The sequence below is a fragment of the Mesoplodon densirostris genome, chromosome 6 (genome assembly GCF_025265405.1).
Source record: "Mesoplodon densirostris isolate mMesDen1 chromosome 6, mMesDen1 primary haplotype, whole genome shotgun sequence".
NCBI classification, from domain to species: Eukaryota; Metazoa; Chordata; class Mammalia; order Artiodactyla; family Ziphiidae; genus Mesoplodon; species Mesoplodon densirostris.
In genome coordinates, this window is record NC_082666.1 from 7443654 (window position 1) to 7455681 (window position 12028).

General features: G+C 49.3%; 1 protein-coding gene across 7 annotated transcripts in view; it reads right to left on the reverse strand.

Annotated features, from left to right (window-relative positions):
• The window catches only part of SPTAN1 (spectrin alpha, non-erythrocytic 1), a 61767-nt gene that overhangs the window by 17949 nt on the left and 31790 nt on the right, over positions 1-12028 (reverse strand). For 6 of the 7 annotated variants that reach the window (XM_060102321.1, XM_060102324.1, XM_060102318.1 and 3 more), the window contains 13 exons: positions 10903-11101; positions 8546-8650; positions 8078-8101; positions 7287-7322; positions 4871-4918; positions 4032-4123; positions 3612-3756; positions 3335-3516; positions 2683-2782; positions 2365-2562; positions 2117-2263; positions 949-1052; positions 681-843 (listed from right to left, as the gene is read on the reverse strand). In XM_060102321.1, the coding sequence (XP_059958304.1) occupies positions 681-843; positions 949-1052; positions 2117-2263; positions 2365-2562; positions 2683-2782; positions 3335-3516; positions 3612-3756; positions 4032-4123; positions 4871-4918; positions 7287-7322; positions 8078-8101; positions 8546-8650; positions 10903-11101 (1543 nt within the window). The remainder of the gene's footprint in view (positions 1-680; positions 844-948; positions 1053-2116; positions 2264-2364; positions 2563-2682; positions 2783-3334; positions 3517-3611; positions 3757-4031; positions 4124-4870; positions 4919-7286; positions 7323-8077; positions 8102-8545; positions 8651-10902; positions 11102-12028) is intronic. The other variant, XM_060102320.1, reaches the window with a different exon arrangement.

Sequence of the window (12028 nt, forward strand, 5' to 3'; positions counted from 1 at the left end):
GTCAACTACTGCCCTCCAGATCACACACTGTACAGAACCCGCCTAAGTGATAAACTGGGAGGGGGGAGGGGGAGTGAAGGGCTGCGGGCTAATTACAACAGAGAAAGCCACATCCCACGGCGACACTTGAATGGAGGCTGATGGATGATTAGAAATGAAAAGCGTGGATGAGGAGACACCGGCAGGATCTACAACTGCGAGAATCTACACACAAGAGCACAAACACTGGAGCTCGCTTAACTAGAACTCTTAAAAAAAAACATAAAACTTACCAGCAGCTTGGAAAGCTACAAAAATAGATTAAAATAACAAGAGTTCAGTACACTTAAGTGAATATGCATATCAGCTATTTAACAGAAACTCATTTTGCTGTCATACTTCCCCTGGGAAGGTGAGCATTCAGGAACAGCAAATACAAGGGGGCCTTTGCTGCACACTCTTTAATAGCAGACATGGTTTCAACAGAGGCAAATGAGGAAAGCGGCTTCTGAAACGGCTCTCATCATCTAAGTGAGGCTTTCCCACCAGTTCACCTTATTAAAATACTTTTTCTTGGCATCACTGGGGGTACGAGGAAGTTGTCAGAGGTATCTCCCTCTTTTAAAGATACCTTATTTTAACAAGCTCTCCTCAATAACACAGGCTACTTCGGAGACAAACAGCTAGCCTGTTGAGCTCACCTGGATGTTGGTAGGATCCTTATATGACTCATCACTTGCAGTCTGTAATTTTTCGCTGATCCAAGCCTCAATCTCATCCACATCCCGGCTGAACTGTTGGAGAGTCTGCGATTCTCCCAGCTTTGACCTTTTCTCAATCATCTGGGCTTTAAGACGTCGCCACCTGAGAAAGTGAAACCGAGAGCAAAGGTGAGCACCCCACAGAACGAGACAGGCTGGGCCGCTCCCACAAGGGCGGCAAGACCCGGCGGCTGCACAGACCACCCACCTGTCCAGAACCTCATTGCGCCGGCTGGAGATGTCGCCTTTGGCGTAGTGGCCGCCGGCGATGAGCTGGTCGGCAAAGGACTGCAGGGCGGCGATCTTCTCCTCCTGTCGGCAAACAGAGGCGTGAAGTCAAGGCGGGCAAGACGACTCGGCCTCGCCTGCACTGCAGGTCTCGAGAAGAGAACGGTTATTTTGGGTGACTAGCTGGTGATGGGATCAGAATACACTGACACTCTAGAAGCCCGAGTGTAAAAAGCCAGAGGAAAGCTTGATTTCAATCATTATTAGAGTAGAGTTTAACTCAAGAAGATTCCAGGTCACGCTGGGGTGGGGCCGGGGCTTGAGCACAAGCAGACGTCACGTACAAAATTAGGTTTCATAAGAAAACATTGTCCGATTTTCAACAAAATGGTTTATAAGCCAAGGAGTTTTGCATCTTTCTGGTTTACGTTCATGGATTCACTTACCTACCCGTAAGTTTGTTTTTCTTCCCTTTCGGTATAAAATTTTTTCCCTGTGGCATCTCTGTTATTAAAACCTCAGAAATGGGACTTCCCTGGTGGCACAGTGGTTTAGAGTCCGCCTGCCAATGCAGGGGGCACGGGTTCGAGCTCTGGTCCGGGAAGATCCCACATGCTGCGAAGCAACTAAGCCCGTGCGCCACAACTCTGAAGCCCTCGCCGAGAGCCCGTGCTCCACAAGAGAAGCCACCGCAGTGAGAAGCCCACGCACCGCAACAAAGAGTAGCCCCCCACTCTCCGCAACTCGAGAAAGCCTGCGCGCAGCAACGAACACCCAATGCAGCCAAAAATAAATAAATAAAATAACATAAAAAAGGATACAAATTGGATAATATGAACATTTTTAAAAGCATGCCTCAAACAAACAAACAAAACCTCAGAAGTGCCAGAATTTATATATAAAGTTAAAAAAAGAATTAATGTATGTCACTTTTCCTAGACTGCACAGCTCTGCGCTGGACCCAATGGAGACTACGCTGCTTCCTCTGTAGTCAACACCAAGTATTTTAATTTGAGGATGCTACCAAAGCTCTGCAGCTGAGTTAAGCAAACAATAACTATTTTGTTCTCTCGTCACTGAGAAAGGAAAGGAGAATACGCCAACAGAGAGACAGACGGTGTCAACCTGGAAAGGTACAAAGGCCTCACCTGGACGTTAATAGCTTTGTCGAAGTCCTCGTGTTTTTTGATCAGAGCCTCCACGCTGTCCAGTGAGTCCCCTTTGTCTTCGGTACTCAGGAAGGCCTCCCGGGCAGCCATCCAGCTCTCAGCCTGCTCGCAGTCCCGATGGAACAGCTGAAGAGGGGACAGGCAGGTGAGAAGACAGAGCCTGTGGCGACGAGACACCTGGTCAGAAACCCTGCAGCAAACAGGAAGCTACTGTCCAGCACGTGTACCTGCAATTCAAGGCACTGATCCAACATCATCCTGCGCTGGACCCAGGCCTTCTCCAGGTCTGCACGCTCCTGATCTAGAATATGTAGTTTCTCCTTGATCTCGGGGCTGGCGTAGTGCCCATGGGCCAACAGCTGCTGCCCAAACTGCTCGAATGCCTGGAAAGTGCCAGCCCTGGCGTCAATTTCCGTCCGGTGCTCCTGCCAAGAGGAGGGAAGGGATTAGGTACCGGCAGGAGCTGCCCACTCTCACGTCAGCTGCAAAGGCCCTCCTGGCCTGGCAGGGCAGCCACGTCTCTGCTGCTCAGCAGGCCCACTTACCTGGTGTCGTTCCAGCAGGGCCTCGGCTCCGGTGACATCCTTGGCTAGCTCGTCTGAGGACACCAACCCTCGGATTCCATTGATCCAAGACATGAGGTCCCTGGAAACCAGATCCACAGAGGAATGGCTATTACGCTTCCTGGCAAGCAGGCCTTCTGCCCAGGAAAAGAGAGAACTACATACTTCTTATCTCAGAGGGCTATTTGGGGTTAATCTAGTTAATCTGTTGAATAGGGCTAGAACTCCAGGCAAAGTACTTCAAAGCTTTTTGTTTGTCTTATTGAAATAATAATAAAAGAAAAACTCAAGAATTCCTCAGAGGAAAAATGAACAGGTTTATAACTAAGATCTTCTCACCCTACAGAATAACAGGTTCTTACAGACAGTAGCTGTGGGTTAAGTTTTCTACAGCTTCAAACGCAAATGCTTTTCTTTAGGATTAAGTTTTTTTTTTTTTTTGCTGTGTGGCTCGTGGGATCTCGGTTCCCCACCCAGTGATTGAACCCGGCCTCCCAGCAGTGAAGGTACCAAGTCCTAACCACTGGGCCACCAGGGAATTCCCAGGATTAAGCCTTCTAAGTGCTAGATCCAGGCATGCATTTAATCCAGCTAGAAAGGCCTCTGGCCCAGAGCCAGCAAGCCGGCTTCTCACCGGAAGTCGCTGAGGAAGCGCTGCAGGTCGTGGGAATCGCCCAGCTTGGCCTTGCGCTGGTCGGCGCGCTTGCCCAGGCTGCTCCATGCCTGGTTCAGCTCAGTGCACTTCTCCTGCAGGTCCTCTGCCGACTCGGGGTGGGACTGGATCAGGCGCTCGGCCGTTTCCCCAAGGGAATTCACCTGGGGAAGAAAGCGGTGAGCAGCAGGGAAGGAGGGAGCGCAGCCTCGGGCAGCGTCGCAGGAAGTCGCAGGGCTCCGCACGCACGTCCTCTCACCTTGTCGCCGAGGGCCGCGAGGTCCCTCTCAAAGCCCTCGTGCTTGCGCTGCAGGGCTTGGACACTGGCCAGGTCGTGGCCATAATTGTCTGTGTTTAGAGCCTGGTTCTTCTCTTCGATCCACTCTTTGGTTTCGTCAGCATCTCTGTAGGTGGGACACACGTTCAAGTTAATGAGTGCTGAGTACGGCTGCCTTAACCTCAGGTCAAGTAGGGAAACTTCATTTCACTGGCACCAGCACATGTGTCGGTGGCCCACCAACAGCTCTAAACAGCAAGGAACACAAACTGATCCGCTCAGCGTTACTGACTGAGAGTGCCCACCAGGTGCCAGAGCACAGCCACCGACAAGAGCCAGCCGTTACCGGCGGCATGAACCCAACTGTGGGCTCCTCCCCTGCCAGTCCCAGCCGGCCCTCACCTGTGGAACCTCTGCACTTCGTGGGCGCTGCCCAGGATCTGGCTCCGCTCCTCGGCCAGCTGCTGCAGGGACCGCCAGCGTTCGTTCAGCTCCTGGGGGAGGACAGCAGAGCGTCAGCCACACCAGACTCTGGGAAAAGGGCCAGAACCAGAGGACTGGTGGCTTAACGTGAAAGGACAGGCTGGGGCACAGATGATTTCCTGTTTCCAAGCTTCCTAGTTCAGTCGACGAGCATGCCATGACAGCGAAAGCCCAGAAAGCCAGACCCCGCCACAGCTCGCCGGACGCCACGGCGCGAACACTCCACCAACACCTGACTTGGAATCACCGCGGAAGCAGCAGGAGAGACGCCGCTGACTTATCTTCACTCTCAGTGCCTAGCCTCAGAGTAACTGCTTCCTAACCACCACCGAGTGGACAAATCCCCAAGGCTACTGCTCCCCAACACCCTGCATGGCTGCATCGCCAGCAGCAGCGGCCCAAGGAGTGCAGCGCGGCGCAGCTGCAGGACCTCGTACTGGGGAGACAAACCAGCTCGGGGTCCAGAAAGGAGGCAAGAAAGGCAGTCACTGCCTTCCAACAATACGCTCCTCGCAGCTCCGGGCCCTCCTGGGGGTGAGGGAAGGAGCTCACCAGGCTCACCGCCAGGACCAGGCAAGCTGAGCACAGCCCCCTGCTGCCCAAAGAGAGTAAAGCGAGGCCAGGACACCCTCGGGCCCAGGAGAGTGACAAGTGCTACAGTTCATACAACTGATTAGGACAAGAGCCTTGCTGAAGACAGGAGAAGGAGACAATGAAGGAGACCAGGGAAGACAAGGAAAGCTGCCATGGTTTCTTACCTTGATGGAATTAAAGGTGGCCACGGTGTGAACCATCAGGCGAGCAGACTATGTGGGGAGGAAAGCACAAGAGCACACTAATCAAGTGTCTGCTGAGTAAGAGGGAGATCTGAGATGCAGGTGCTGTTGATTAGGTCCCAAACGTCCACCAAAATGATTGCAAAAGGACACCATCAAATTTCTGAGCAGAGCAGCAATGAGGGCATCAACAACTAGAAAGTCAGGGCCTCCCTGGTGGCGCAGTGGTTAAGAGTCCGCCTGCCGATGCAGGGGATACGGGTTCGTGCCCCGGTCTGGGAGGATCCCATATGCCGCGGAGCGGCTGGGCCCGTGAACCATGGCCGCTGGGCCTGCGCGACCGGAGCCTGTGCTCCGCAGCGGGAGAGGCCACAACAGTGAGAGGCCCACATACCGCAAAAAGAAAAAAAAAAAAAACAACTAGAAAGTCAGGCAGAAACCCAAGTGCACAATCACACCCAACTCAATGATTCATTTTACTCGAAGAGTGAAAAGAGCGGTGAAAACCACAACTAAAACGGCTGGTTGGACAGGAAAAAAAAAGGCTCAAAGACTACTGACTGGTGTCTTTTTCTTGTCCCTACTACAGGAGAACAGTCCAGAAAACACATTGAGTTGAACAAATGCTGGCGGCTGGGACTATTTACATAGTCAAGGACACCACTAATTTCATTTCTGTTTATGGTTACTGGACTGCAGTTCCTTCTAACAGTGTCCCCCTTGAACTAAGGGCAACAGCCTAACTAGATGAAAAAGAAAATACACTGGCGAGTTAGCTTCCTTCTCATCAATGCAGTCACTTCTAAAAATCAAACGCCCCTTGGGATCTCAGAGCCCACCTAGTTTTATCAGAAAGAAACCCTACTTGGCAGGCATTGTGATGCTCATAATCTTCAAGTATGTAAAGAAAAGGAGGAACTGAGCTTGGATGCAGGCAAGTTAGGCTCCTAGGATGTTCCTGTGACACACCCAGTGACACGTCCAACCAGTGTGGGTGCGTACAGGGTTCAGAAAGCAGACACCCATTGTTTCCAATCCTTTTCAGAAACAGGAGGTACTGACTGGTGTTTGTAAAGTCATCTGAAATACATTTCTGAAAAAATACCTGTTACCAGAAAAACTGGCAAACTCTGGCAGGAGATCAGATAGGTAAGGGTGCTGCTCATTCATGTCACCAATGACTGAATTTTGTTATGCAATGAAAATTAAGATTGAGAAAAGAGAAAGCTGAATCCAAGGAAAATGTACCCTTCCTGCCAGTTTGGAGCCTATTTAATAAGCAGAATGGCCAGAGCCTGGAGGGATAAGGAGGCCAAAGAAACAAACCCCTTTCAGCCTAGGTCCTCACAGCAGGTCAGACCTCATGACAGAGCTGAGAAGTATCAACCTAGGGACCGGTGCGGGGAGACTTTTTGTTTTTAGGTTTTCACGCTTTCTTCAGATTTTAGGAAGGTGTACTTTCATAAAGTAGAAATCTGCTCTTTCTAGCTTGTCTGTAACTCAAGTGGCATATGCCTGAAGAGCTGGGTCAGGAGGAAAGATGCTGGAACTGGCATTTAGGCAGCGAGTTCCACCATCACGGCGATAAACGCTTCACATGAAAAAGCTTATCCCCCGTCCTCCTGGAAGTTATGCCCACCCCGGTCAAGCACCACCCCTGGATCTCTCTGGAATAATGTCCACTGCAGCTGGTAAACATCTGGTGTCCCCCCTTTATGTGTCTCGTCAGGATGTGGACCTTCTCTCAAGCCTTTCCTAGGCCACGGGAGAAAGCGGTCAGGCAGACGATGAGTGGAGTTTATGCTCCTTTTCATCCTCACATCATGTGTCCTTTTGGGCTGTAGTCCTATTGGTGGGACCACGCCTGACTATGCAGTGTGACCTCTGTGAACTGCAGTCACCCCTGTAACCTTGGTACCCGAGAGGGAATGATCCCAGGACCCCCCGAGGTACTAAAACCCACAGATGCTCAAGTCCCTTGGAGCCGGCGCCCTGTATGGGCGGGTTCTGCATCCTTGGATTCAACCAACCATGGATCAGATGCTAGTATTTTCCACTGTTGGTTGGTTGAATCCGAGGATGTGGACGCACGGATGTGGAGGGCCAACTGTATACCCCGGCAGCGACAGTGCATGATAAACTCGACCTAACTGAATTTGTGCTGAGCACCTGCAGGGAGACATTTTGCTTCTGTGTATTAAGCACCACATTTCAAGGCATGACAGATTCCAAGAATACAACACCAGGGTCAGAAAGACACCAGGCCAAACAACTCCAGAAACAACCACAGGCTCAGACAAGCCTAAATACTCAGATAACAGGCACGCCAGAAAAGGACGTAAAGTATTTCTATTCCTGGAAAACCTTTGGAAATAATAATTTGCACAGAAGCTCTTACCTTCCACGGGGAGGCCGTCTTGGAATCAGTTTCATCCTATTCAAAGAAAAAGGAGGCATTTAGGCAGCCAATCAACTGTGCACAGAATAAAGCAGCCCCAGCCTTCCCTCTGGACGACAGGAAGTTCACAGAGAAATCAGCTGGAACAGCAATTCCCTCTGTGACTCAGAACTCAACACTGGCTGGCAGCAAACTGCAAGGCTGCTCGAGGGAAACGAAGCAAACAAATAGGAGAGAAAAATTCTTCCTTTTTTAATGCAGTAGGAGAAATGGAGACAATGAGGAAATTTAATAAAATGTCCAGCTTTTCTTTATGTCATATTCAGAGGACTCTTTGAAGAGGGATAAACAAACCTAAAGAATTGCTGTGGAGGGAGATCAGCTAGGTGGTTTGTGACCACCTAGAGGGGTGGGATAGGGAGGGTGGGAGGGAGGGAGACGCAAGAGGGAAGAGATATGGGAACGTATGTATATGTATAACTGATTCACTTTGTTATAAAGCAGAAACTAACACACCATTGTAAAGCAATTATACTCCAATAAAGATGTTAAAAAAAAAAAGAATTGCTGTGGAAAAAGTTCTAGGTAACTGAACAGAGAAAAACTTTTGATCTTTGGAGGATGGCAAATAGAGACCAACTTCTGCTATTTCTTTTCCACAGATTTTTACACACAAAAGGCATCTCTTGAGGTTCAAGAACAGAAATCCGTATGAGGCTCTTGACTTTATACTCTTCCCAAGATCTAATCCTTCTCAAGTTCAAGTTCCACACAGGGCACCAGACACTTACCCTGGGCATCGCGCCATACACCTCCTACAAGCAGAGAAGAAAACCAGTTCTATTATTAGAGGAAATACACACTTCTAAGTTACACTCATCACTGTCATGTAAAACCTGGAGACACGGGAGAGAATTACAAAAAGACAGGCAGCCTGACTGGCCAGAGGAACTTCTTAAAAGTCTATAGAGAGACCAAGCATTCCTATGTAATACCTTTTCTTTATTTAAGGAACTGCATGAATTTATTACTAGTTAAGGGCTAAAGAAACATTCAACAACTTCCACAATACTTAGTGGGCATAAGGAGGAGAGCTGTTTCTCCCTCCCGTCAAAGGTAAGCAAGACAGTGCAGGTCACACAGAGAACCTGTGCCCTGGCCACACTCTGTGCTACGAAGCATGCATGCTAGGCTACGCAGGATGAAGGGGGAGCCAAGCTGCTTCCTTAACAGACACCGTGCAGGGGCCAGACCCCCACCTGCTGCTGCACTGCCTGCACCTCCTCCGCCATGAGACCTTCGGACTCCAGGTCTTCAGCCACCTTGTTAATGTCCTTCAGCCGTGACTCATTGGCCTTGAGATCCTTCAAAGAAAAAGACATAATAACTAAAACCCACAACAGCAGTTCAAAGAAGAGCAACAGATACTCATAAACCATGGTTTGAATATATAAATTTCTGTCCAATAGGTATCTTATAAATAGTTTTTCTACTCCTTGACGGTCACCTAAATCAGAAAATCCTGATTGTCACTACCAAGGAATTAAGAAAACATCAGAGCATTGGAGACAGTCTGTCTCATGTTTACTGAACTACCTGTAGTTAATAATAATCCATTATTGGGACTCCCCTGATGGCACAGTGGTTAAGAATCCACCTGCCAATGCAGGGGACATGGGTTGAAGCCCTGGTCCAGGAAGATCCCACATGTCGCAGAGCAACTAAGTCTGCAAGCCATAACTACTGAGCCTGTGTGCCACAACTACTGAAGCCCACACACCTAGAGCCCGTGCTCTGCAACGAGAAGCCACCGCAATGAGAAGCCCACGCACCACAACGAAGAGTAGCCCCCGCTCACTGCAACTAGAGAAAAGCCCACACGCAACAACGAAGACCCAATGCAGCCATAAATAAATAAATTAATTTTTAAAAAATCCATTATTCTGGTTGGAGATTTTTTTTTTTTTTTTTTTTTTTCCCCAGTACGCGGGCCTCTCACCGTTGTGGCCTCTCCCGCTGCAGAGCAGAGGCTCCGGACGCGCAGGCTCAGCGGCCATGGCTCACGGGCCCAGGCGCTCCGCGGCATGAGGGATCTTACCAGACCAGGGCACGAACCCGTGTCTCCTGCATTGGCAGGCGGACTCTCAACCACTGCGCCACCAGGGAAGCCCTGGTTGGAGATTTTTAAAAAACCTTTCTTTGTGGGGGACAGGACACATGTCAAAACTGTAATGAAATTTTAATGCTAGCCACTCTGGGAGAAAAGACCCTCAACCAATCTGAATTGGTTATAAGAATACTTTTTTATTTGGCCATACCGTGTGACGTGCGGGGGTCTTAGTTCCCTGACTGGGGATTGAACCCACACCCCCTGCATTGGGAGTGCAGAGTCTTAACCACTGGACCGCCAGGGAAGTCCCAAGAATACTTTTTTTTTTTTTTTCCAGTACACGGGCCTCTCACTGTTGTGGCCTCTCCCGTTGCGGAGCACAGGCTCCGGACGCGCAGGCTCAGCGGCCATGGCTCACGGGCCCAACCGCTCCGCGGCATGTGGGATCCTCCCGGACCGGGGCACGAACCCGTGTCCCCTGCATCGGCAGGCGGACTCTCAACCACTGCGCCACCAGGGAAGCCCCCAAGAATACTTTTAAACTGAGGAATGGATAAACAAGACGTGGTATATACACACCATGGAGCATTAGCCATAACAGTTAACGGATCACTGATCCATCTACAAGGATGAACCTCGACAATGTTATGCTCCGTGAAAGCTGTTAGTCATAAAGTACATGATCTATGATTCCATTTATAGGAAATGTCCAGAATACATAAATCCAGAGACAAGAAGCAGCTCAGCGGCTGCCAGGTGCTGGGGAGGGGAGAGGGGGATAAGGAGTGGCTGCTTAATGGGTCTGTGGTCTCCTTTAAAGTGATAAAAAATGTTTTGGAACTAGACAGAGGGGATGGCAGTGCAACAATGTGAATGAACTAAATGTTTCTGAATTGTACCCTTTAAAATCGTTAACTCTATGTTACGTGCATTTAACCTCAATTAGAAAAACTACTTTTACACGTTTGTATGTTAGGTTTAGGAAAGTTCTTTTTTTTCTTTTAAATATAAATCTGATTCTTTTTTTAAAAAATTTATTTATTTATTTTTGGCTGTGTTGGGTCTTCGTTTCTGTGCGAGGGTTTTCTCTAGTTGCGGCGCGCGGGGGCCACTCTTCATCGCGGTGCGCGGGCCTCTCACCGTCGCGGCCCCTCCTGTTGCGGAGCACAGGCGCCAGACGTGCAGGCTCAGCAGTTGTGGCTCACGGGCTTTGTTGCTCCGCGGCATGTGGGATCCTCCCAGACCAGGGTTTGAACCCATGACCCCTGCACTGGCAGGCAGCCTCTCAACCATTGCACCACCAGGGAAGCCCTAGGAAAGTTCTTAAAATAACATGTAGAAAAAACTGCATGTATTTCCTCAAAACTAAACTGGTGTGAGAAAAGTTTCGATTTAAACTCGTTTAAAAATGGCTACAGAGATGAAGGAATATAATCACTGAATTTTCATTCTGGTAAGCCGCAGTCAAAAATCAGGAGAATCAAGTCTCTGAACAACTTTCCGTACCTTCTGGAAGTCATCGAACTTCTTCTGCAGCACCTCGACCTGCTCCAAGTCTGCGCCAACCTCCTCACTCGTCAGGGCCGCTTCCTTCTCGTTGATCCACTGCTGTAGCTCATTCGCTTCACGGAACAGCATAAACTTCTTACAACTCTTCTCCAACATGCCTTTACGCTTCTCCCCCAGTTCCAGCAAAGAATGGTACCTGATGTAATTCGAGAGGGTGACAAGAAGGGGCAGGGGAGACAGTTAGCTTCCTACAGTGGCTAACTACCAGCTGTCTCCACGATGTGGGTCCCAGGCTGTGAGTCGGTAACGATGATGCGCTGGTGACAAAGTATCGGAAGGCAGACAAAGACCCCGAGCACCCACAGACAACCTCAGGGACAAGCACACACTGCACTGTTCACAACTGGCTGGATGGCCCGGCACACTCATGCCCAGCCACGTGCGCACTGACATCACAACCACAAAGGACTGAAACCAAGCGTTGGCACACCACCACGGGCTCCATGCGACTACAGCTGCGAGATGAGATGAACTTGCTGCGCGGAATGTATACAGAGGGCTTGTTCTCCTGCCGTATGATTCTGCCTGCAGCCCCCAGGCGGTGGGGAAAGGTATGCTGAGCTATCTTAAATAGCCTCATATAGGATTTTAGTATCTCCGGAACAGTAGGAAATTTCTACTGTTTCTAAAATAATACATTTATCTCTCAGAAAGTTTTGGCCACTTCAGAAGGAGAAATCACATAAATCACATTTCACTAGCTGAACGTTTCTTATGAAGACTCAAATGACACTCTCACCCTTGGGAACTAAAATACAAAAGACTGAACTTCTAGTATCTTTAGAGATGTGAAAATGACAAACTTAGTACAACTGAGTTAAAATTCAAAAAAAAAAAAAAAATCTAGAATCCAGTCTAAGCTTCCAAAAGTGAAATAAAAAAGGAACGAATTACCAAGTATCAGAGCACTTTACGAGGCATGTGGTTTCCTGCCTACTGAGGAGGACTACAGCATCACTGGCCTCCGGGTCTGCTGAGAGTGGCTGGTCCAGCACAAAAGCCACCAGCAGGGGAACCAACAACACTCTGAACACACAGCTGCACAGAAGCAACCAACGAGAGA